At 66.8% G+C, this 24155-nt stretch overlaps 1 protein-coding gene across 7 annotated transcripts in view; it reads right to left on the bottom strand.

Annotated features, from left to right (window-relative positions):
* Nucleotides 1-1467: 1467 nt before the first annotated feature.
* Nucleotides 1468-24155, bottom strand: part of PITPNM3 (PITPNM family member 3) — a 70575-nt gene continuing 47887 nt past the window's right edge. For 4 of the 7 annotated variants that reach the window (XM_047831737.1, XM_047831736.1, XM_047831738.1 and 1 more), the window contains 14 exons: nucleotides 23344-23533; nucleotides 22204-22326; nucleotides 21702-21892; nucleotides 19170-19342; nucleotides 17815-17985; nucleotides 16411-16605; nucleotides 15857-16005; nucleotides 13787-13903; nucleotides 11459-11575; nucleotides 11129-11277; nucleotides 10737-10886; nucleotides 7320-7503; nucleotides 5016-5144; nucleotides 1468-3837 (listed from right to left, as the gene is read on the bottom strand). In XM_047831737.1, the coding sequence (XP_047687693.1) occupies nucleotides 3535-3837; nucleotides 5016-5144; nucleotides 7320-7503; nucleotides 10737-10886; nucleotides 11129-11277; nucleotides 11459-11575; nucleotides 13787-13903; nucleotides 15857-16005; nucleotides 16411-16605; nucleotides 17815-17985; nucleotides 19170-19342; nucleotides 21702-21892; nucleotides 22204-22326; nucleotides 23344-23533 (2341 nt within the window). In that variant the 3' untranslated portion in view covers nucleotides 1468-3534. Of the gene's footprint in view, nucleotides 3838-5015; nucleotides 5145-7319; nucleotides 7504-9618; nucleotides 10546-10736; nucleotides 10887-11128; nucleotides 11278-11458; nucleotides 11576-13786; nucleotides 13904-15856; nucleotides 16006-16410; nucleotides 16606-17814; nucleotides 17986-19169; nucleotides 19343-21701; nucleotides 21893-22203; nucleotides 22327-23343; nucleotides 23534-24155 lie in introns of those variants that run through there. The other 3 variants (XM_047831740.1, XR_007146678.1, XM_047831742.1) reach the window with 3 other exon arrangements.

The raw sequence follows: 24155 nt of genomic DNA, 5'->3' as shown, positions 1-24155 counted from the left end.
TTTCCTTTTCTAACGGATTTTGTACAAGGCAGCCGTGAGGAAGGGAATAAACCTTTTTCACCACAGAACCGGCTGCCACTGGCAATACTGAGAGTCACACATTTAGGAACAGTCGGACCACGGACAAGACGGGACGGGCTGCCACCTCGGAGTAAACAGACGACAGGGGTTCGAGGGTGGAGGTCCCCAGGGGTGAGACGTCCTGCCCCTCCTCGGTGACTCTACTCCCCCCCCCCCCCCCACCGGCCACCCTGGTGGGTTCCTCCACGGGAAGAGCAGGCCCCGGCCGGGCCTCCCTGCGTGGACTTAACCCCAGCTGTGATTTTTAAGGTTCCCCCAAGCCCAGAGGGAGGGGAAGGAGCGAGGGGTTGCGTGTTTTGGCTGAGCCAGAGAACAGGTTTCTAGAGCACTTGGTGCCCAGACTCGGGGGATTCGGCGGGGAAGCTGGTTATTTAAGGCGGGGTCCAGCCTTGAGGCTCCTTTCCAGCTAGGGCCCCCCCCCCCCAGCGGGGCTGTGCCCATGCTTAGGGAGGGTGTCCACGGGAAACCAGAGCCGCCTGCTCAGGCCTCTGGCTTTCATTTAAAGATGCACGCCCTGTTTTGCCTGTAGGACACTCCCAGGGTGCAGACCAGGGGCTCCAAAGTGGTAAAAACAGTTCAAAAAGCCAGGAGATCCAGCCTCCCCTCCTTCCAGGGACCCACGCCCCCGTAACCTCTTTGGAATACGGGGTTCAGACGTGGTTTCTGTGGCCCAGCACCCAGACAGGAGGGCCGTCCGCCCAAGTGCATAAAAACGGTCCACTTTTTTAAACGCACGTTTTGTGGAGCCCAAGGGCAGGTCGAGATCTTCAGGAAAACCCCACGAAGCCAGAAAGGTAGGCCCCCGGGACCCCCTTGGGGCGGGCGCGGGGGAGGGCGGCAGGCAGGCCCTCCGACAGGGACGGCCACCAGACAGGGAAGAACAAACATGCCACGCGAGAAACGAGGAGCTCTGATCAGGCGGGAAGAAGGATGCTCCTGGTCCCGGGAGAGGGCGCACCGGGGACCGGAAGGGTTCTCTGGGAAACAGCCAGGCGGAACAACGCAGCCTGCTCGTCTCCCTCCAACTTCAGCGCACGGACAAAACCGCACAAACCACTCGTCGGGGAGCGCGCGTTAACCAACGCCAAGGCGGAGGGGCGCTCGCGCGCATGCGCACACGCCCACTAACCCGAGAGGCGGGCTCAGGACGCCGCCTTTCATCTCCCCAATCGCAGGTGTGAGTCGTCCGGTTCCACAAAGGAGAAGGGGTGGCCTCCTGCCGGGCCCCACATCCCAGCTCCGGACCCCCATAATCACAGCACCCCCAGAACCCCAGAACCCCAGCAGCCTCAGAACTCTGCACCCCCAGAACCCCAGACCTCCAGAACCACGGCACCCCCAGAGTCCCAGCATCCCCAGAACTCCAGCACCCCCAGAACCACGGGATCCCCAGCACCCCCCCAGAACCATGGCACCTCCCAGAACCCTGGACCCCCAAAACCACAGCACCTGCAGAACCCCAGATCCCCAGCCACAGTACCCTGCTCACTGGGACTCCAAACTCCCCAGGGTCCTGGTGTTCTCTCTTTGTGTCTCTCACTCCCAGCCTGGGGCTCACAGGGCAGAGGGAACCTAACTCGGGAAGACATAACTCCACTAATTTATCAGTGGAGACTGACGGCAGGGGCTTCTGGAAGGAAAGGGGATGGCGGAGCCTCAGAGAATCAGAGTAAGTCCGCCCGACTTCAACGCAGGATAGATTTCAGGAAGGACAGGAAGGCCTGGGGTGGGAGTAGCTGTGCCTACGACCTCGTACCTTCTGGGGAGCCCCGACAACCAAGTGTGGAAGGAGGGATGGGCACCTGGGAACCCAGGAGCCAGGGCTGGAGAGGACACCCCCAGGGTACCTGCCCCTGCCTACAGGGGAGCCGCAGGGCTGGGGGAGGGGGGTGCCGCACACTGGAGAGAGCAGGGTGGGGGCCGGGAGCCCGGACCCCTCCAGCCCCAGCAGGTCTGCTGGGCAGGTCACAGCAGCCGCTGCGGGGAGGACGCTGGCCACACGGGAGCCGCGAGAGGTAGACACGGAGCAGAAGCGACACGGGCCCACGCAGGTGCCTGGACTCGGGCACAGCCCCGCCTGGAGGAGCTGGGCCAGCCTCAGGGGCTCCGAAGCAGGCCGGGGCGGGTGTGGGCCTGGGCTGGGCTGCAGGAGAGCCCTGCCGACCTCAAGGGACGGCACAGGAGGAGGGCGTGGGTCCCAAACCAAGCTGAGTGGCAGGCGGAAGGGAAAAGTACAACAGTTTTTGAGCCAAAATGACACGCGCCCCCCGAACGCTGGGATCTCAGCTCTATGCCCTCCAGGAGCCAAAACAGAGTCAGCGTGAGCAGCGCTGGGGAGGGCGAGCCCGGCCCCCGGGGTGGGGGGTGTCCCTGCTGCCGGGACACGTGGTTTTGGTTTGGGCATCAGTGCAAAGCACACTGCCTCACGGAGCCGGGACCCCTTCCCATCCCCCTCCCTCCCCAAGCGGTGGGGCGACAGTGAGGGCCCCCCCAGAGCCCCTCTCTCAGACAGTGTGGAAGGTGGAGCCGGGGTGGTCTGAGGGGCTCTGAGGCCCAGAAACCCCAGGGCACAGAAGTGCAAGACAGAAGACAGCCCAGGAGTCAGAAACCGCGCACCAGTCTCAGCCGGGGGGACCTTCCAATTCCGTAAGGAAGCCAGGGCCCAGAGAGGGTGACGAGGGGCTCAAGGGATCTCAGCCAGCCCAGCAGGGCCAGCGCCCAGGGCCGCAGCCTCCCCAGGGAGGGCCCCAGGCAGGACCCCGGGAAGAGGAATGGCCGTCCTCTCGGGCCGCGGGTGAACGGCAGGAATACCGAGGACAAGACGGGGACAATGGACAGCCGCAGAAGGACAGACCGTCAGCACCAGACCCCGCCACCCCCCCCCACCCCCGCAAGGGCCGTGGACAGACACGCGGACACAGGAGGAGCCCCGGGGGAGGTCCCCTCCCTCCCAGAAAGTGGCCACTTTGCCACAGGAAAGCCAGGCCCATGAGGCTGACCCAGGATGTCACGGCGGGGGGGGGGGGGGGCCGGCACGATGCCACTTGTCCGTCCCCCAGGCCGCTGGGAGGCTGCACCTGCCGGCGGCTGCTGATCCCCGGTCTGGCGGCTTCTCCCTTTAGGGCCTGCGTGGACCCCAGAAAGGTGGTCGACTCTGTCAGACCGGCCAGCTCGGGGCAGGCCTGCCCCCCAGGACTCCACGGACACCGCCCCTGACGGGCTCGCGGTCCCAGGTCCCGCACGGGGAGGCAGCCGCGGCTGCGGAGACCCTGGGGTCTCACCCCCTCGTGGCCCAGGGAGCCCCCTCCCCGGGTTTCGGCAGGGTCCCTCCCCGCTCTGCTCGGACACCGCTGGACACACACGGGGGGCGGGGAAAAGCAGGAAACGGCCCGTCTCGGGGAGCAGCACCCCCCACCCCCGCCCGGCCCCGGCCCTCTGCGCGCAGCCCGGCTCTCAGGGCACCGACTCGAACTTGGGGGGCCCGCGCGCCCAGCTGAGCGCGGGCAGGGGCCGCTCCTGGTCCTTGTCGGACTCGGGCTGGCTCTGGGCCCGCTCGGGCTTGGGGTTGGCGGGCGGGTGGGGCTGCTGCACGGACATGGTCCTGCGCAGGTGGTTGCGCTTCCGCAGGAACTCGGGCTGCGCGTGCAGGCCGAAGCTGCCCTTGCGCAGCACCATCCGCGAGTTGTTCTTCTTCGGGCGCGAGCGGTGGCCGGCCTCCAGCGTCGCCAGGTGGGCCGCGTAGCCCTCGCTCAGGAACTGCGGAGGGGGCGGGCGTCAGCCAGCGGGGCGGTGACCCGGTCCCCCCCCCCCACCGCCAAAATCGTCGCCGGGGAGACGGGGAGCTCCCCGCCCGGCTCTGAAGGTCTGAGCTCGTCCCTCTGTACCCGCGGGGCACACCGTCCTCGTCACCTGCCGCTGAGATCCCCAAACGCAAGTCTGCGCCACATCCGGCTTCCGCCCCGCGGAGCTCCCTCGGGTGCTGGCCCCGCTGCTGTCCTCCCTGCCCTTCACCCCCCCCACCGGGTCGTCAGGCCCTTGCCCCGCGCCCCCCCCCCCCCCCAGAAGGGGGCTGCGAACCAGCAGCCTCAGCGGGACCGGGGCCCTGACAGGCAGAATCTTAGAGTCTGCATGCACGCAAGCCCCCAGGGGCCACGTGTGTGCGTCAGCGTCTCCCGTCTGCACCCACGCCCCCAAAGGGGTCGTCACCTTCCCCCCCACCCCTCCTTCTCCAACCTGCTCTCAGTCCCCGGAACAGCACCCCCAAGCTGATCGCGCTCCCAGAAACCAGGCGCCACCCCTGGCCTTCGCTCCCGCTCAGCCCACACCTCTGGCCCGTTCATTTCCAAGTCCAGTCCCTCCGTCCTGCCTCCGAAGTGACTCTGGGGCCCTTCACCTTCCCGCTGGCCACCGCCTCCCCCTGCTTCCCTCCCCCCTTCCTCTGACGGGCCTTCCCCCTGCAGCCTGGGGACCGCAGGAATCACGACTCACCCCCGAAGTCCCAGCCCGCCGAGGCGTGGGCCGTCAGCCAGGCACTGCGGGCCCCCCTCTCCTGCTCCCGCCCGGGGGGGGGGGGGGGGAGGAACACCTGCTCTGTCACCTCCTGACCTTCACTTTTGCGGCGACCTCTGTCACAAATGCTCCTCCCACCTCAAGCCTCCTGGACAATTCCCTCGAACCCTCCAAAGCAGCCTGGCCCCCGTCGTCTCTGTTCCTCCCCGGGGGGGGGGGGTCACGACCCTGTGCCCCCCATCATCCATTAGGCCCCTTGCCACGGGCACTGCCGCCTGGATGACGAGACATCCGACGGCACCAGGGCCTGACCCAGGACAGGTGCCCGTGGTGCGCGTGGAAACAGCAAATGAAGGAATGAACAAAACGACTGAATGGACGGCAGACCCCGCCCACACCGCCCCCACCCGGCCCGGCGCCCCCACCTGGCACTGGGCCTGGTACTTCTTGGTGGGCCGGCCCACGATGAAGATCTGGGAGGGCAGCAGACCCAGCACACTGTACACGGAGATGTCCTTAGTGGAGCCGTAGGCCGCGCTGATCCTGATGAAACACTGAAACACAGGGCAGCCCGTGGAGGGGCGGGCGCTCACGGGGTCAGAGGACCCGATTCCGCACAGGGGGGGTGGGGTGGGGAGCTCCAGGTCCCGGGGCCACCCGCGGCAGGACGCGGCCCTGCAGGAGCTCCCCTCCCGCCCAGCCCTGCGCCCCAGTTCAAGGGCTCCGCCTGGGGAGGTCGGGACCACGCCACCTGCCGACCCCGTCGGCGTTCCTAGGTCACTGGGTGACGGGCAAAGACACGGACGAGGGAACGAGGGGCGGCTCTACGTGTCACAGGACTGGAGGGGTTCTGTCTGGGCCCGACCCCCCGCCCTGTGCCGTCCGCACCACCCCAGACTGGCGCGGAGTGCCTCCGTCCGGTGGCCGTGTCCCAATGCTCACTCGTCCCCCAGCCCCTCGCCCTCCGGCTGCTCACCTTGAGCCCCACCCTCTGGTCCCAGGTCACAGTTTCCCTGCCTCCTGAGCCCCATCAGCCCCGGGGGACCTCCCGCTCGCGGGGTGACCCACGAGCACCTCGGCCTCCCTCCTGCCACTTCACGGCCAGCGGCCTCCAGGACCAAACCCAGAACCGCCCCTCTGGACTGCACGTCCCATCCCCACGCCGACCCTGCCCCTTCCCTCCCGTGCCCGCCTGGCCACGCCCTGGCCCGGGAGACCGCTCTCTCGCCACCTTCCCGGTTCCACGGGCTGGCCACTGAGAGCCGCTGGAGGGCCACGAAGCTCCGGTCCTGAACTTTCTTTCTGCTGCCCCCAGAACATTCTTCCCCAGTTCTACCTCCTGCTGGGGGGCCGCCACCCAGTCCCGAGCATGACCTGACAATCCCCGCTCCCGATGCCATTTTCTCCATCCCCGTGGCCGCCACTGGATTCCGGTCGGCCTCTGCCTCGCCTGGCCTCCCTGCCTCTCTTGTCTCACCGATCTGGTCTCCACACAGCCACCACAGGGCTCTTTCTGCAGCCCTAATCAGTCACTGCCGCTCCCCGGCTCCCCACTGCCCTCAGCGGAGTTCACGGTCTCGGCCAAGGTTTTCCAAGGTCTGCCAACCCCCAGGCCCCCGATGACCTCCAGGCCTCTGCTCCCACGCGACCTGGGTCTGACCCTGTGCACACCAGCATCCTGCATGCCCGCAGCTCTAAGAACATCTGAGGCTCTCTTCTACCTCAGTGCCTTTGCACGTTCTGTTTGTGTCTGCCAGGCAAACTCCTACTCCTGATTCAAGACTCAGCTCAAGAGTTACCAACCCCTGGAAGCCTTCTCTGGCCTCCCCAGGCCAAGCTCTCCAGGCCTGCATGACAACAGGCCTTTACTAATCACCCACCGGTAAAGATTTACACATCTTTCTTCCTCTGGACCAGGGATTGGCTGACGTTGTTGCGAAAGACCAGATAATCGGTGTCTCGGGCTTTGCGCTGTGCTGCAACCACGCTCTTCCTTTGTGGCTCCGAGCAGCCACGCACACCGCGCCAGCAGGGAGCGTGGCCGGCAGGGAGCGTGGCCGTGTCCCAACGCATCTGCCTTCGCAGGCAGCGAGATCGGACTTTCGTACCGCTGTCGCATCATGAGATAGCATTCTCCTTTTGATCCCCGCCCCCAACCCGCAACCATTTAAAACCACAAGCACCGTTCTCAGGCCAAGGTCACGTAGAAGAACAGACCGGCTGGGCTCAGCCCCTGGGCCACAGATCACTGGTTCTCAAAATGTTACCATCATTGAAATCCCCCCGGAGGGTTTGTCAAGACGCAGACCGCCGGGCCCTTTCCCCCGTTTCTGATGCAGCGGGTCTGGGGTGAGTGGGGGCGGGGGCAGGGAATCGACATTTCTGAGCAGCTCCCAGGGGACGCCGTACCGGGGCCACAGGTCAAAGCTCCGGAAGGAGAGCAGGTGCCGGCCCGTGCCGCCGACGCCAGGACCCCGAAGGAGCGTGGCGGGCACCCGTCGGCTGAACGAATAACCGGGCGCAGACACGGAGTTCGGGCTTTGGGGTCAGGAGGTAAAGGAGGAGACGCGGACTCGGGGATCGTGGGGGAGTCACCGAGCCTCAGGGAGCCTCCCCGCCCTCCTCTGTCCCCGCGGGTGACAGTGCCCACCTCGGGGTGGGGGCGGGGGCCGTGGAGGCTCCCAGCACCTGCAGGTGGAGGGCGGGTCTGGCCTCCGGCCCGCACTCACCTCCTGCACGAGGTTGCGGAGGAAGATGGCCTTCTGCCGCAGGGGGTCGTGCACCAGCCCGTCGGAGAAGAAGATCATGCCCTGTGGAAAGTTGTGCTGGCACAGCCAGGACACCACCCGCTGCTTCTGCATGTCCGGCCGCCCCGTGATGTACAGGATCAGGTAGCCCAGATCCTGCCAGTGCCTGCGGACGGACGGCATCGCAGGTCCAGCCCCCCCGCCCCCGCCCCCACCCCCGCCCCCCCCCCCCCCCCCGCAGCCGTCCTGAGCAGCGCCGGGACCCCGGGGAAGGACAGAGGAGCCACACGCCGGCGGGGCTGAGCCCCATGAGTCGGGATGTGTCCCTGGACGGCCCGCAGGCACCGCTCGCCCACCACCAAACTGGCCCCCGTCCCCGAGGCCTCCACGTCACTCGGGCTTCCCCGCCGAGCACACGCCACCTCTGCCTCCTCGGCTGTCCCCGTCACCCTTCCTGCTCCCGTGAGCGGCCTCCCGTCCAACCAGCGACCAGCAGGACCTGACCCCTGACCCCCTCCTGCTTCGGCGCCCTCCTCGGCCTTCGCTCACACCCCCACCCGAGTCCAGTCCGACCTGGGCCGTGCAACCCCCTCCAGGCCCCACCCGTGACGGGGGGACAAGAACTGAAACAAGGGCCGTCCCAAGGCGGGAACGGAGGAGTCCAGACACAACCAGCACAGTGCGAACTGGACAGAGGCCGTGGCGCTCCCCCTGGTCCTGTTTCCATGGTGACCGTCGCTCCTGTGCCCTAAGCCGTCCCTGGCTCCCCAGCGTCCCGAGGTGTCCAGCCCTCCGTGCACCTGTTACCCCCGAGCATCGTATCACCCCGGCCACACGGGGCTGCTCTGCTGCACCCACGGGCCTCGAGCTCCAGCTCAAGCTGGGACCCCAGCCCGCGGACCCCTCCCCTGGACGCCCTTCAGGGCTTCATCTCCTCACGTTCCCATCCCCTCTCAAGGCCCCCTCGTGCAGGAAGCCCTCCCAGCTTCCCAGGCGCGATCAGTCCCTCCCCTGTCTGCTCCCGCAGCACGGTGGGATTGTGCTGTCTGTTGACCTCACACGGGACCTGCTTACAAGATGCCAGATGAGCTTGGGCCTGTCAGGGGCTGCTGTGGCACCGGCCACCCCCGGCTCACCATAGACTGGGGGGCTCCAGACCTGGAGAGCGCCCTGAGGGGTCGGGGGGATGTTCCATAATCCCACAGAGGCTCAGACGCCACCCTGGGGACTCTGGCTAGTTCTGAGCTGGACCCGGTAGTCCGTTTATCAGCAGCAGGGTCTATGGAACACGGCAGGGACTCAGGAGCCCATGTGAAGACCACGGTATGGGTCCCCGGGGGAGAGGACCACAGCCCCCCCACTCCCAGCTGTGGAAGGGGGGCGCTGACAGGCGGGGGGGGGGGGAGACGTAAGAGGAATAAGCCACCCACCCTCACAGGGCGAGCTGGACACTTGCCAGGAGCTCGAGCCCGTCCGTCCAGGGCCTGTTCCCGCAGGGCCAGGGGCATCTGGAGGGCAGCTAACCCTGGGGTCCCCAGTCCAGGCTGGTCTGATCACTGCTACTACGCTGAGGCCCGGCATCGGTCCTGCTCACCTGGAGTCCGGGGTTAGTTTCTCATGCCTGAGACTTGTTTTCCCCGTGGGGCTGCCTTGCTCCCGGGCCTGGCCCTGAGTCAGCCTCACAAAAGGGTGGAGGCAGGGAGGGAGGGAGACAGGAAAGGAGGCAGAGATGGAAGGAGGGGTGGAGGCAGGGAGGGAGGGAGGGATGGTAGGAGGGAGGGAGACAGGGAGGGAAGGAGGCAGGGGTGGAGGCAGGGAAGGATAGGGGGGGGCAGGGAGGCAGGGAGGGATGGGGGAGGCAGGGAGGGGGGCAGGGAGGGAGGCAGGGGTGGAAACAGGGAGGCTGGTAGGGAGGCAGCGAGGGAGGGAGGGAGGGAGGCAGAGAGGCAGGAACTGGGGGAGGCAGGGAGGGAGGTAAGGAGGGGGGTAGGCAGGGAGGGAGGCAGGGAGGGGGGTAGGCAGGGAAAGAGGTAGGGTGGGGGGGAGGCAGGGAGGGTAGGAGGGAGGGAGGTGGGGAGGGAGGTAGGTGGGGGGTAGGCAGGGAGATAGGGAGGGTAGGAGGGAGGGTAGGAGGGAGGCAGGGATGGGGGGAGGCAGGGAGGGGAGGAGGCAGGGAGGTGGTAGGCAGGGAGGTAGGGATGGGGTGGGGGGAGGCAGGGAGGGAGGCAGGGGTGGAAACAGGGAGGCAGGGAGGGTAGGAGGGAGGGAGGTGGGGAGGGGGGAGGCAGGGGGGAGGCAGGGAGGGTGAGAGGGAGGGATGAGAGGGAGGCAGGGAGGGGGGAGGCAGGGAGGGGAGAAAGTGGCTCCTCCCTCACTCTCCTATGGTGACCCCCTTCCACACAGCTGCTTGCAGCCCCATCTCCGGCCCCGTCCGGGTCTGGCCTCCGAAATCCAACCACCCCGACCCCATCCCACCACGTGCTCTGCTCTTCCTGTCCTTGTCGCCCCGCGTCCTCCTTTCTGGCCTATCAAAACCTGTTTTCTATTTTCTTCTCGCTTCCCCACGTCTGCTAATCTTTGTGCAGCGGCTTGGACTGAACCCGGCCACCCCTCGGGGACTATCTCTGACGCCACCTCTCTCAGGAAGCCTGCCCTGCTCTCCCCAATCAGCTGTACGAGCTCCAATCTTCCCCTTATCACTGTGCCTGAGTCAGGCTCAGAGGGTGGCCCGTGGGAGCCACGTGTCCCGTATTCACACGTTTAGGCGGTCCCTTCCCCGTGAATCCGGGCAGATCCCGCCACTACTCATGACCAGCGGAACACAGCAGAAAGGTCACTGTGACGCCCCAGGCTGGGTCCTGAGAAGGCTTGCGGCCTCCACCCGGGTCTCCACGAGACGGCCCAGGCTGGCCCCCGCGGACAGAGGGCGGGCCCAGCCTCCTTGAGTACAGAGGCCATCTCGAACCCGGCCCGAGGGGAGCCTGCGGATGAGCCCCGCCCCCCAGCCCAGATCGCCACCCGGCCGTGAGTCACGGGAACACCCCACGTGACGACATCCGAGCAGAGCCCAGCCCACCCACGGAACCGCGAGAGATGGAATAGTATTCTTTTCGGCTGCTACATTCGGAGCCTTTTCTCCCAGAGGCCACCAGAACACGCCGACTGGACCCCGCCTGGAGTCAGAACTCGGGAGCCCAGGCTTGGCTGGCTGCAGAGATTAAACGGAGGGGGGAGGGAGGGGGAGCTAGCGTCCAGACGGTGGCAGGGTGTTTCTCGGGGACCCTCGGTACACGTGCCCGGGACTCCCCAGTTCCTGCCCCGGAGATTAGTGGAATTCTGGAAAAATACACGGCCCGGCTCTCCCGGGGCCTCTGGGAAGGGACGGGAGGGAACACTCACCGGACGACGTCCACGGCCCCCGGCCGGACCTTGGGGTCACTTCCCATGATAGACACGCTGGCCGCGAAGGACCCGTCGATGCTGAACACCACGCACTCCATGCCCCGGGGCAGCACCGTGAGGTAGCTCATCGCAAAGGTCTGGTCGCCCCTAAAAGGCACCTGCCTGTGGTCGGCCCGCGTCGCACTCAGCTCGTAGCCTGAGGCCAGGGGTCGGCCCGGGCCCGGCTCAGGGAGCAGCGGGCCGGTATCTCCTGAAGCCACAGCTGGCCAGCCGGTCGTCTTCCTCTCTCTCCCCTCCCCCCCCCCCCCCCGGAAAGCACCCCCAGGGCTCCATCACCCGGCCGGCTCGGCTGGAAGGGCACCGAACGGCACCATCCGCCTGGGTCTTACCTGACGACCATCTTCACGGGGTAGACGCCCACCCCCAGGCGCCGGGGCCGCGGGACGCTGTAGGTGATGCGGCCGCTGCTGTTGGTGATCTCCGTGTCCAGGTGCACCCAGCGGCCCGAGGACGGCTCCGCCATCACCAGGATGTCCACCTGCACGCGGTGAGGGGCCAGGGGACGCCCTGAAGGCCGGGGGCTGCAGGCGGGGGCCAGGGGCCATTCGACCGGCTCCTCGGCCCCCACGCCCAGCCCTTGGGCGCACGGACTTCGGGCCCTCCCCACCACTCACCCTCCCGGCCCTGCTCCTCCCCACCACCCGGCCCGGCCCTCGCACCTTCTCTCCGGTCAGAGCCACCATGTCCAGGGGCCCGTACATGAAGCGCCCCACCAGGACCTGCGGGCCGTCTTCTGCGGCGATCACGTCGTTGGCCCGGTGGTTCGCGGTGACGTTCTGAAAACAGAGATCAACTCGGCCTTTGCCACTGGGGCTGGACCGTGAGCTTCCTCCCGACGCTGTCCTTAGGACCGCGGGGCACACGTGTCCCTGCCGCGTCACCCCTTCTGAGCCGTGTGTTGTGGACCCCGGGTTCCCGCAGACGGACAAGCACCCTGATCCTGACTGTCCCACGCACCCTGAGGTGGCGGCCGGGCCCCTGGCTGTCCTCCTCCCCGGCTCCTGGGCCGGACCTTGCCAGGACGCCTCCCGTTCCGCCTTCCACATCACAGGTCCCGTCCCACAGCCACTTACCGTGTGTCTTCTTACTGGGAAATGTAAACGTGTCAGAGCGTGGAGAAGTGCGTGGGGACCCCGCCTGCGCCCCACACCAGTTACGGCCTCCCTGGGGTCCCCCACCCCCCACACTGCGGATCATTCCAGACACGGAGTCACTTTGTCTGTAAGCATCCAGGGTCCCCAGGCTTCTCCACTTCTGGTTTCAATTCACCCCGCAGCTCAAAGGCCCCCCTCAGCCCCCAGCCTCGCTCCAAGACTGAACCCCTCAAGCCGGTGACCGTTCCCATAGGCGTCTGTCCCCACCCACCGAGCTCCCCCTGGCCGGGGCTCTGCTTACAGCCCTCAGTGGGGACCCTCAGTCAACACAAGCCGTGCCAAAGCACAGAACTGCCAACGCCCAGGCCCCCGCGGTGAATTCCGGATCCTGAGCTCGGCATCACGGCCGTGCCCGGTGACCTGTCTGTGGCCCCCAGTTGTCATGGGCTGGGCACTGCAGGGCCCCCCCCGACTCTGTCTGCCCCCACCTCCCAGCCCACCTGCTACGGCCTGGCCCGGCCGCGTCCGAGAAGCACCCCGCGGATCCCCGCCCTCCATTCTCACGGCGTCTGCGTGCAATTCAGCGGGACCCCCCCCACCTGCACCAGCCCCTGGACTGGGCTCGGGGGACCCGGACCCACAGACGGTCGGGAGGGGGCACGGGCCACACCACCAAAACTCCAGGGAGGAGAGACTTAACTCGCGGAAACAGACACACGGGAAGACGCCTGTGTCACCTATCCGCGGGGAGACGCGAAACAAAACCACACGGAGACCCCGCCTCACACCCGCCGGGGCGGCTGGATCCCACGAGAGACGAGGACACACGAGAGCCCGGAGCGTCGCCCACGGTAGAGAAAAGGTGCGAACCGCCGATGACTGGGTAAACGGAACGTGTCCGTCCGCGGGAAGATCCTCGGCCGTCAAGCGGAACGAGGTACCCACGCCTGCCGCAACGTGGGCGCGCCCCCAGAGCACAGGGCTCCGAGAAGGAAGCCGGACGCAGAGACAACACGCCGGATGGTTCCGTTACACGGACGGCCCAGAGCAGACAGACAGCTGGGGCCAGGGGCAGGGACCACGGTCGGGGGACGGTTACGGGGAAAGGGGCCTCTTTCCGAAGTGATGAGAAGGTCCTAAACCTGGCCGTAGTGAAGTTTGTGCGCATCCGTGAACACGCTCACATCCACTGAACTGTCCCCCTTCGGCAGGCGAGTTGTAGAAAACGTGACCGTAGCTCAATAAATACATTTGCAAGAACTGGGTTGATTCGCGGAGCACCGGTCCGCGCTCAGGGTCCTCAGCGTCCACGTCTGGTGCCCCCACCAGACGGCCCACCGGAGCAGTGGCTGCGTCTGTGGACCCGGCACAGGGGGCCACATCCACAACTGATGATGCTTTGCTGAGTACATAGATGAAGTGACGCATACCACGCTTCTATTCATCCTTCAATACCCTACGGAGGCGACTCTCCTTCAGGGAAGCCCTGCCTGGTCTGCCCCAAGTCCTTCTCTCCGTTTTCTTCCTAATCTGCGCTTTCCTCTCTCACCGCAGACACCACGCCGGGCCGTACGTACTCAGAGGCGAATCAGACTGTGAGCCCCACGGTCATGGGCAAGACCCTGACTCACATCCGCGTCTCCAGAAGCCTGACATACGGCAGCCGCTCCACCCCCAGCGCCCTGGACCCTGCCCTGGTGCTCCCCTGGAGCCGGGCCTTCGGGAACCGGCCCCCCCCCCCCCCACCGCGGGTAGCCCCGACCCCACCCCCACCTTCCCTGCCACCCGCAGCCCTCCCCCACCACGTGGGTGCCCCAGCCCCCAGGGCACCCGCTCCCTGAGACCAGCTGAGACCCCCGCTCCCACCAGGACACGGTGCCAATGACCACATACCCGCAGCTTGACCTGGGTCCTCTTGCGAAGCCACTTCTCACGGGGGTTGGCGGGGCTCAGCGCCGCAGGATCCAGGCCCGCGTTCTCCTTGACGGTCACGTTCTCGTAGCGCATCACCTGACGGGCAGCCGAGCAGGGCTCCAGGTCGGCCGGGCCCACCCCGCTCCCTCCTTCCCAGAAGGCTGTCAGGGCCGGCAGCGCCCCTCCCCACCCCTCACACCTGCCAGCCTGGGACCCTCGGGAGGCCGGGAGCCCCGGGACCCGTCTGCCACCATCCTGACAGCCGGGGCCAGGCCGCGGGCTCTCAGATGTTCTGCCAGGGAGCAGCCTCTGTGCACGGCGTCCAAACCGCGGCCCCCCCCCCACCCCCCCCCCCTCGGACCCGTTCCTGCCCCGCTGCTCCAGCAGCTAGCCGGTCCTCCCTCCCACCCAGCCCCGTGGCTCCGTCCCTCCCCCACTGGGTCACGCCCTTCCGCGTCCCCAGGACGGACCCTGTGCCTGTCGGAGCCACGCCCCACGGAAGCCTCACCCTGCGTGGCTCCCACCCGCCTGCTCCCCTTGCACCTGCCCCACGCGGGCTTCCTCCAGACCCCCCCGCAGCCCCCGGACTTTGTCCGGCCCAGCGCAGAGGCTCGCGCCCTCTCCCGGCTCTCCTGCACCTTCCAGGGCTCCTCCTCCACCCCCTGGGTCCCCGTCCCTGCACTTCTCTGCCTACAGCGACACCCCCGGTTCCCACGTGGGAAACCCAGATCCGGTGTCAGAGCTCCCAAAACCTCTGGAATCTCCTCGATGCCAGAGAGCCCTCAAGATGCCTTTTGTTTGTTAGGGAGGTGGCGTCTGGACCCCACCCAAGGGGGGGCCGTGGCCAGGAGCAGGCCGCACGTGACCGGAGGCTGGCACCTCCAGTCCCACCCCCTGACCTCTGGGGACCCACGAGGGGCGGGAGGTCTGGTCGGTCGCCGGTGGCCAATGACTCGATGAGCCGTGCGGTTCGGCGAAGCCTCCCGGAAAACCCCAGAGGATGGGGCTCAGAGAACTTTTACAAGAAGCTGGTGAGGCAGGGAGTGTGGTGTTTCCCTGGGTTCTGGAGGCCGCCCCAGCGGACGGCAGGACCCGAGGCGGGGTTGCCGGACTGTCCGTCTCAGGGGCCGGAAGCCCGGGCAATGACCTGCACCCGGAACTGGCGGGGCCGACGCTGCCGTGGGGTCGGCGGGGTCACAACTGGGCTACGCTGCAGGATGCCCCACTGGCGGGGAGAGCCGCTCGGTGGGGGCAAAACCCACCTCAGAATCGGGGCGCCGCACCCGTCACCGGGACACCCACCACCGGCGACTGCCGAGCCCCAGCCGCCACTCGCCTCCCTTCGTGCTTCTCCGGCCCAGACCCAAGACTCGGTTTCCTGCGCCCCGGCCTGGCCCTGCTCCTCCCCACCTGCAGGAAGCCCCCCAGGTGCTCAGGTGGGCGTCAGGCCCCGCAGCACGGCCCTCGGTCCCTCACGCCCAGATGCCAGCAAGCCTTGCTGTCGCCCCATCCCCGGCCCCCCGGGCCTCCGCACCAGCTCCCGACCCAAAGCCGGGCCCCCAGGCTGGCCTTGTAACGAGCCTGGGGCTTTCTCTCTGGCCCCTCAAGCAGCAGACACAGGACTCCCTTCCCAGAACACGGTCAGGCACGAGCTCTCTCTTTGCTCAGCCCTGCGGTGGCTTCTCGCGGGACACAGAACAGAATCAAACTCCCGCCCTTGGCCACCGACCCCGCCTCCCGGCCCCCTTCCCCCCCCCCCCCAGGCTCTCCCTCAGTCACCGGCCTCTCTGAGGACACTGAGACCCTCAGAGGAACAGGCATTTATGACTCGTCTCCAGGCGGAACACGGGTCCATTCTCCTGTGCGGTTTCTGTTTAATTTTCCAGAAAGTGCCACGCCATTGACCAGAAGCCAGCGCTCTCCATGAAACCCCCCGTGTGGCCTCGTAACCCCCACGCCCTCCCAGGGCACAGTGTGGCCCGCAAGATAACCTGTTCCCCAGAGAGCAGGACGGGCCCTCCCGAGGGGCCCGGAGAGGGAGAGCAGTACCTGTCTCAGGATGAAGGCTACCACATCCGTGGACTCCCAGTAGCTGGCGTGGAAGAGGTGGGGCAGGGCCACGGTGGGGAAGGCCGTGAGGACGTCGGGGCAGTACAGGGCGTAGTCGATACGCTTGGCGCCCCACCACTTGGCCGTGACTGTGGGCCCGAGATCCAGGTGAGGACCGTGTGGCCCAGCTGGGCCTTGACCCGAGAGCCAGCGTGGGGCCCCGGCACACGGACCCCGCGGTGAACGGGCCACTCGGGGCGCAGGTCCGGGGCCAGAGCCCCGGACGTGACCACTCAGGTTCCCGTGAGCCACCAGCCCCTTCTCCTGCCTGTCCCCAGGACGAGCCCTGCAACCCAGTCCCCAGCAGCAGGGGCTGGCCCCGTGGAGACAAACGCTGGGGTTACGGCTCGGCCCCGGGGCTCAGTCTGGATGAATTTCCTTTATCGCTCCCAGCCCGACCTCAGCAGCCCCGGCAGTGGACCAGCGCCCGCCCCGGGGCGGTGGGGGGGTCCCTGTCCCTCAAAGCAGGCAGCGCCCCGAAAACCCTCACTCACTGTGGGAGACGCCCGCGGGGGCCAGGCTGTCTGAGGAGTCTGAGCTGTCGCTGTGTGAGCTGTCCCGGCTCATCCTCCGTGCAGGGCACTGGGCCCCCGGGGCCTGAGGAGGCGGGGCGGGGGCGTCTGGGGGCGGTGGGCTGTCCCGTGAGCCCCCCTCCAGGAAGAGGCCGCTGTGGGCGTGCAGAGCGTCAGCTGGTGGGGGAAGGTCGCGGTCAGGGCCAGGCCGTGTGTCCGGAGCTGCCTGCACCGGGCGGGAGTCTGGGCCCCCCCGGTCCGCTCACCATCACCCCCACCCCACAGGCAGCCCGCACCCCTAACCCCCCGGGGCTCGACGGGGCGCCTGCACCCCAGGGCCCGGCTGGGTCTCACCTCCTCTAAGTTGTGGGTCCCAACCATCCCCTCCGTCTGTGGCAGAACTGCCGAGGGCACCTCCGGAGGCGGACGGTCACCACGTGCCCCTCCACGGACCCCCCCCTTCCCCCCCCCCCCGAGGCACAGAGGCCTGCGGCCGAGCCCGGGTGGGAACAGGCGTGTCAGCCAAGGTGCTAGGACGCTCTCCGGGGCTGGGCCTTGCCCCGCCCAGAGCAACACATTTTCGGGTGCACGGGGGAGAGACCGTCTGTGGAAGCTCCTGACGAAGCAGGACTTTGGAAATTAAGTTTCCATTAAAAATGGGGGGGGGTGCTGTTTTTGGATCCTGAATGAGCCTCATGCACGGCACCCCCCCTCCCCCAGTCTGGCCCAAACTTCTGAACAGGCTCTGACCAAACCTCCTCATCCAGCATGTGGAATGCAGGCCCTGATTTCCCAGCCCCGACCGCCAACACCGGCCTCCCCTGCCCGTGCCTGGTTCGCTCCGTGTCAGCCCTGGAGACCACTGGCCTCCCCCAGACCCACCTGCCCTGTTCCCGCTGCTCCTTCCACCCACAAGTGCCCCCCGACCCCCATCCTCCAGCTCTGCTCCGCCTGTCCAAATGCCGTGGCCAAAGGCCCCCTCTTCCGTGATGCCCACCGGGATGACACACTCCTGGCCCTGCACCTCCAGGGGCGAGGCTGGGGAACAACACCCAGCACAGACCCCCGGGCTTGCACTCAGGTCTGATGGCTCGAGCAGCGTGCTGGCCCCAGGAGCCCGTCAGGGGCAGAGCCTGGCCTCCGGGCCCCAAGACACCCCCGACAGAGCAGGGGTGCACACAGGTGAGCAGCTGTTTCCGCCCCCTCCTCCTGCTCTGGAGCACGTGGCCCCCGGTCGGCGGGGAGTCCAGTCCCTCCTTCGGCCAGCGCGTGGAGAGCCTGGACCAGAGAGGGTGGCCCTGGAGTGCCACCCGGCGGGGCCCAGCCCCCGGCTCAGCACGCTCACACAACCGCGCCCCCCCCCCCCCACAACCGCCGAGAGCCTACCCAGCAGGAGGGACTGCCCGTCGCCCAGCGGGAACCTCTGGTAGCGGGGCACGCTGACGGGCGGCACCAGGTGGAACTTGGGCTCCAGCAGGGGCTCCAGCCGCGAAGCAGAGGGGTCCGCGCAGTGGAAGAAACTGTAGACCTGGCTACAGGCGGGACGCATCTGGAAGCCTGAGGGGGACAGAGAGGACGTGGGGGAAGCCCCTTGCCAGTTCCTGCTCCCTTGGGCCCAGCAGGCTTCCTTGAGTGCGGCTTCGGGTGGCCCACCCCTCTGCTCAAGAACATGCCGTGGCTCCCTGCTACCAACAGGACCAAAGCCATCGTGCTGCGTTTGGCATTCAGGGCCTTGCCAACCTGCCCCACCAGGAGCGGCGCTCTAGGCCCCAGGGCTGCGGCCGGCGCTCCTCTGCAGTTCCCCACCCCGGCCTGCCGGCCGCCCCTCTCTGTGCCTTTGCTCAGGCAGCCCCTCTTCCACGCAGGCCTTCCCTCCACTGTTGCCCCTGCTCGGTCTCCTGCAAATCCTTCCGGCGTCCGCGAACTCTCCATGTGATCTACCAGGCAGACCCAGGATCTCTCAGTCGGAATCAGCGGCCCCTTCCCCAGCCGCTCAGCCCCCAGGCAGGCGGGAGACAGGGCTCGAGGCTGGCCAGAGCCGCAGAACACTTCTCCCCCCAGCCCGGCAGGTGTCTTCCCCCGAGGCCTCCCCGTGTCCCCCTCCCCCGGGGTGGGGGGACTGAAGGGTCCGGAGTCCAGAGTCCTGGGAGACCCAGGTCCCCTCGCCAACTTGGAGGCGGTGTGGGATTCCGCCTCACCCCTCCCCGCTTCAAGGAGAGCCCCTCCCTTCTCCGTCCCACGGTGGCGGCTGCTGGGGAGCGCTGTGGAAAAGGAGTTTGAGAAGCCCTGACGTGTGGGCCTTGAGGTGCCCCTGCCGCTTGTCCCCTCAGACTCACTGCTAAACCACAGGCCGGTGCACATCACCTCACTGTGTATCTCAGAGCACTGGGGGCAGGTGCTCAGGCCGCGGGCACTAAGGCGGGCCTGGGACTGTGCGGGGGTCGGGGAGGTCGCCCCGGCCGCAGAAGGTCTGCCTGGGGGTGCCGGGGAAGGAGGGCGGCAGGAGGGTAAATGTGGCTTCTCCTCCTGTGGAGCATGACAACTGTCCACGTGGGGCATGTGACAGGGAGGTGAAACCCACCGGGGCTGGCTCACCTTTGCCCCACCCGGGGAGGCTGCCCCTCCCTCCCCCCTCCCCATACCCCACCCCTCCCTGCACCCCCCCACCGTCCCCTAGCCGGAGGCCCCGACACCGTGGTCCAGAGACACAAGGCCTCTCAGGCCCCGGCAGCGCCACCCACCGTCCAGTCCCGGCAGCACTGTCCTCCGCATGGCCAGGACCAGGCCCAGGGGCGAGCCAAAGAGGAAGAAGTCGGACACGTCGAAGTCCAAGCGACCCAGGCTGACCTCGGGCGGCGGGAGCCCCCCAGCCGCGGGGGGCTCGGCCTCGTCCTTCAGCACGTTCGAGTGGATGCTGCCCAGGGGAGAGAGCCCCGGGAGGGCGGTCAGCAAAGGAGCGGGGGCGCGTAGGCTGAGCGGGGAGTGCCCAGCCCACCGCCTCCGCGGCGGGGCCCAGAGTCAGAGCCCACCGGCCAGCCCGGAGAGCTGACGGCCACCCTGGCGCGGGCCACCGGGGCCCGGCCGACGGCCCTTTTCCTCTGAAGGGCCAGACGGTAAATGGTTTAGACCACGGGGCCGTACGGCCTCCGTCACATCTACCCAACTCTGCCGTTGTCACCTGCCGGCAGCCAGAGACCGTACTTGGACAGACGCTCACGGCCACGATCCGGTAAAACATTTTCTCAGCTGGGCTGAGGGCCTAAGAGCACCTAAGCATCCTGCAGGCTGTCAGGCCTGCCCCATCGGGCCGGCTTCGCAAGGGCCCCGGGTGAGCTCCCGCACCGTCTGCCGGCGGAGCCTGGCCTGGCCAGTACGCAGACCAGCCGGACGGAGCCGGCCCTGCAGAATCGGGCAAGTTCATTGTCACCCGGGTCCCAGGCCACCTGCAGAACCAGATGCAGATAGCGTGCACTTCCCTCCCGCACCACCTGCACAGGGAGCAGGGCTTGAAGAGAAAGGTGGGACACACAGAACTGCCCCCAGTCCCAGCCCGGGCGCCACTGCTCCCGAGAGCCGGGCCGATGCTGTTCCGGACCCAGAGCGGCCGCCGAGGCCTGGCGGGCAGGAAAGCCGGGCGCCCCTGGACCGTCCAGGTGGCACTTAAGTGCAGCTCAGGGTGTGAGACGATCCAGTGGGATCCCGTGATCTACGAATCAAGTAACTGAACGCAAATTCAACTAGAATACTCCAGATGGAGGAGAGAGGAAATTTGAGAAATAACAACGGAAAGAGCGCGGGCCAGTCCCCCACCGGCGGTGCGTGAGGGGTCGGGGTAGCCGGATCTGAGTCCTCGGGCTCCTGTCTCTCCCCGCGAGGACAGCGCCGGCGTCTGACGAAACGGCCATCTGTCCCTACGCTAGAGGGACAAGCTGGCTGAGCTGAACCGGCTACCAGAAGCCTCCAACTTCTTGTCGCCCTCCGGATTTGGGGCCTTCCTAAGGACTTTTCAAGAGTGAACCAGAAAAGTCACGACTTCACCCTGCAAGCCTGATGCGAACTGAGGCTGACAGAGGGGCTTCGAATAGTCAGAGATTTGAATGTGCGGGGCCTTTGATGGAAGGATTTCTCTTCGGGGAACGAATGCACCCGAATGAAACAGCCCTACACACGCGCAAACGTTTACGCACGCTGTAACTTCCCAGAACTGGAAGGAGCCAAGTATCCAATTACTGGGATGAAGGGAGCTATCTGTCCGCTCACCCAGTGAAACGCTCCCCGTTAAGAATATTTACCGAATACGTATTATGTAGGCAAAGGATCAGAAAAGATCCCGGTAGAAGAGTTCTTTTTCCAAGGAAAACTAAACGCAAAGGACGTACAAAATACGTACAAAGAGGAAGACCCCAAAGCGGTCACAGGGGACCTATTTTGCAAACCTCCTGATGGCCCCGTGACACTTGCCCCCTGGGTAAGAAAGGAGCGAGGACAGACAGGGCAGAGAACGGAGGGACAGCGCGGAACAAGGCCTGCTTTCCTAGGTGGGTCCCTTGTGCCCTGATGAGTGTGCCCGTAACTCACTCAACTCTGCAGAAGGGACCGCACCAGGGACCAGGAGTCGGAGTCCGGCCCCAGCTGCTCGGCGCTGGCCGTGTGATCCCAGGACGCTTCCCGGCCTCCAGGAGCCTCCACTGCCCCGTCTGACAAACAGAACGACCCCCGGAGCGGCTCGCAAAACACACCCGCATCCACTTTCCCACCGCCTTTTCTTTTTTTTTTTTTTAAATTTTTTTTTTCAACGTTTATTTATTTTTGGGACAGAGAGAGACAGAGCATGAACGGGGGAGGGGCAGAGAGAGAGGGAGACACAGAGTCGGAAACAGGCTCCAGGCTCCGAGCCATCAGCCCAGAGCCCGACGCGGGGCTCGAACTCCCGGACCGCGAGATCGTGACCTGGCTGAAGTCGGACGCTTAACCGACTGCGCCACCCAGGCGCCCCTCCACCGCCTTTTCTTAAGCAGCAGTGAAGCGGGCCGGGTGTAATTTTCCCTTTGCCAGAGGCTGACACTGAGCGTCCGCGACGCTGGAGGGCCGTCCCCTCCCTCCGCCAAGTCGGGGCGGCGCAGGGACGGGGCGCAGGGCCCACGGGGAGTGGCCGGGGTCCCAGCCTCTCCGCGCCCGTCTACAGGCCTCCCGAAAGGGCCTGGGCCCCAGGGCCGGTCCTCGCCGCCCCGGACGCCGCGCTGGAAGGAAGACGGGGCCCGGGAGGCGGCTACCTGGACAGGAAGGCATGATGCTGGCCGATGGCCTCACAGTCGTAGGTGGAGGAGTCGCTCTGTTTCCGAGGCAACGGCCTCTGGGGCTCCGAGGCGTCCTCGTCCGGCACGCCGGAGACGTCAATGCTGCTCTTGCTGAGACGCTTGCTGCCGGCCAGACCGCACGCCTCGTCCGCCACGACGGGGGCGTCCTTTGGGGTCACGCAGAGGACAGGAGAGCACTGCAGCCACCACAGACTCCGGGGCCCCGCGTCCTCCCCCCGGCGCGGATGAACCCCTTTCTCCCCAGACGCGGGAAGGAGCGCGGGAGCCACCGAGTCACGGCGGGGTTTCGGCCCGGGGCGACCCACCGGGGGTCCGGACGTAGGCGCCCGACCCCGGCCTAAACCCGCCCTCCTCCCGTAGGGCAACGCTTCCGGGGTAGCGACCGCGTACCGGGGTGAAGGCCCGCCTCACCTCCCCAGGACAGGCCCCTCCCCGACCCCCACCGGCTGGCCCGCACCTGGGTGCTGCTGATGCTGCCCTTCCGGCTGCTGCCGCCCGGACTGTCACCCGAGGGCCCCGCGCTGTAGCAGATGGCATCGAAGGCCAGGAGGCCCCCCACACAGTCCCCGATGAGACACACCTGGGGCACACACAGCTGGGGCTAAAGGCCCGCCCGCCGCTGACCCACCGCCCCCGTACCCGGCCAGAGCACCAGTCCCCTGTCCCTGGCAGAATAAGGGACCTGTCCCGGAGAGCCACTGACAGAACCCCTGTGGGGGATGGGTGTTCATGCTGGGTCAGGGTCGGCCTGAGGGCAGCAGTCAAACTAGGGTCAGGGTCAGCGTAAGGACAGCAGTCAGGCCAGGGTCAGGGGTCAGACTCAGGTCAGGGTCAGCCTGAAGGAAGCTGTCAGGCCAGGGTCAGGGGTCAGACTCGGGTCAGGGTCAGCGTAAGGACACCAGTCAGGCCAGGGTCAGGGGTCAGACTCAGGTCAGGGTCAGCCTGAAGGAAGCTGTCAGGCCAGGGTCAGGGGTCAGACTCAGGTCAGGGTCAGCCTGAAGGAAGCTGTCAGGCCAGGGTCAGGGGTCAGACTCGGGTCAGGGTCAGCGTAAGGACACCAGTCAGGCCAGGGTCAGGGGTCAGACTCAGGTCAGGGTCAGCCTGAAGGCAGCTGTAAGGCCAGGGTCAGGGGTCAGACTCGGGTCAGGGTCAGCCTGAAGGCAGCTGTCAGGCCAGGGTCAGGGGTCAGACTCGGGTCAGGGTCAGCCCGAGGACAGCAGTCAGACCAGGGTCAGGAGTCACACTCGGGTCAGGGTCAGCTTAAGGACAGCAGTCAGGCCAAGGTCAGGGGTCAGACTCGGGTCAGGGTCAGCCTGAGGACAGCAGTCAGACCAGGGTCAGGAGTCACACTCGGGTCAGGGTCAGCGTAAGGACAGCAGTCAGGCCAGGGTCAGGGGTCAGACTCGGGTCAGGGTCAGCCTGAGGCAGCTGTCAGGCCAGGGTCAGGGGTCAGACTCGGGTCAGGGTCAGCCTGAAGGCAGCTGTCAGGCCAGGGTCAGGGGTCAGACTCAGGTCAGGGGTCAGACTCGGGTCAGGGTCAGCCTGAGGACAGCGGTCAGGCTAGGTCAGGGCTGGTTAGGGAGGCAGGCTGTCATACCTGCCCACTGAAGCCGATTCCGTCAGGGGACTTGAGGAACTCTGTGTAGACCTGGTTGGCCCGCTCGATGACGGTGGCCACTGCGTCTTGGTACCGCGGAGAGGAGATGGCCAGCAGGGGCAGGGCGGCCAAGGGGACGTGGTCCTGGCTGTTGCCGAGGCAGCCCTCATCGTGGCTGTAGGGGTTCAGGCTGCAGACAGGGTCAAGGTAAGGCTGGCCGGGCTCAGGCAGGGGCAGGTCTGGGGCTGCGCGCCGGGCAGAGGAGAGCACGGGCCGGCCGTGGCTAGGCCCCTGCTCGGGGCCCTCGAAGCAGAACCAGGCAGGAGCCACAAGAAACAAAGTGCAGGTGGGGGCATCGTCCCCGCGCCAGCCCGGGATGCGGGCCTGGCGTCTCCTGGCCGGCCACCTTCCCCTGCCCTCTTCTGCACGGCCCCAAGGGACACCCCGATTTGGAGGAAGCCGCCTGGTGTGGATCAGGGTGGGGACGTATCATAGCAGACTTCCCAGAGGAGGTGCAATCTGGACTAGGCCTCAAGGAAGGCTTTACGGACGCTACAGACGAGGAGAGAGAGGGTTCCAGGCAAGGGGACCTGCGTCAGCCACAGCTTGGAGATGGACACGTAGCTGTGCGCATGACATGGTGTGCACCGTCCTGGGGCGAGGGTCCAGGGCCGTGGGCTTTGCAGAAAGGTGTGAGCCCAGAAAGGACCGAGAGCTTGCTCTACGGCATCCTCGCTGCCCTGCTTCCCACGTGCAAGCCCTTCCCTCTGCCGTAGCTCAGACCCCTCGGGGACCAGCTCCTGCCCGGCCCC

This window comes from Prionailurus viverrinus, chromosome E1 (assembly GCF_022837055.1).
Source record: "Prionailurus viverrinus isolate Anna chromosome E1, UM_Priviv_1.0, whole genome shotgun sequence".
NCBI classification, from domain to species: domain Eukaryota; kingdom Metazoa; phylum Chordata; class Mammalia; order Carnivora; family Felidae; genus Prionailurus; species Prionailurus viverrinus.
Note: the sequence above shows the minus strand (reverse complement) of the source record. Positions and strands in the feature narration are given on the sequence as shown.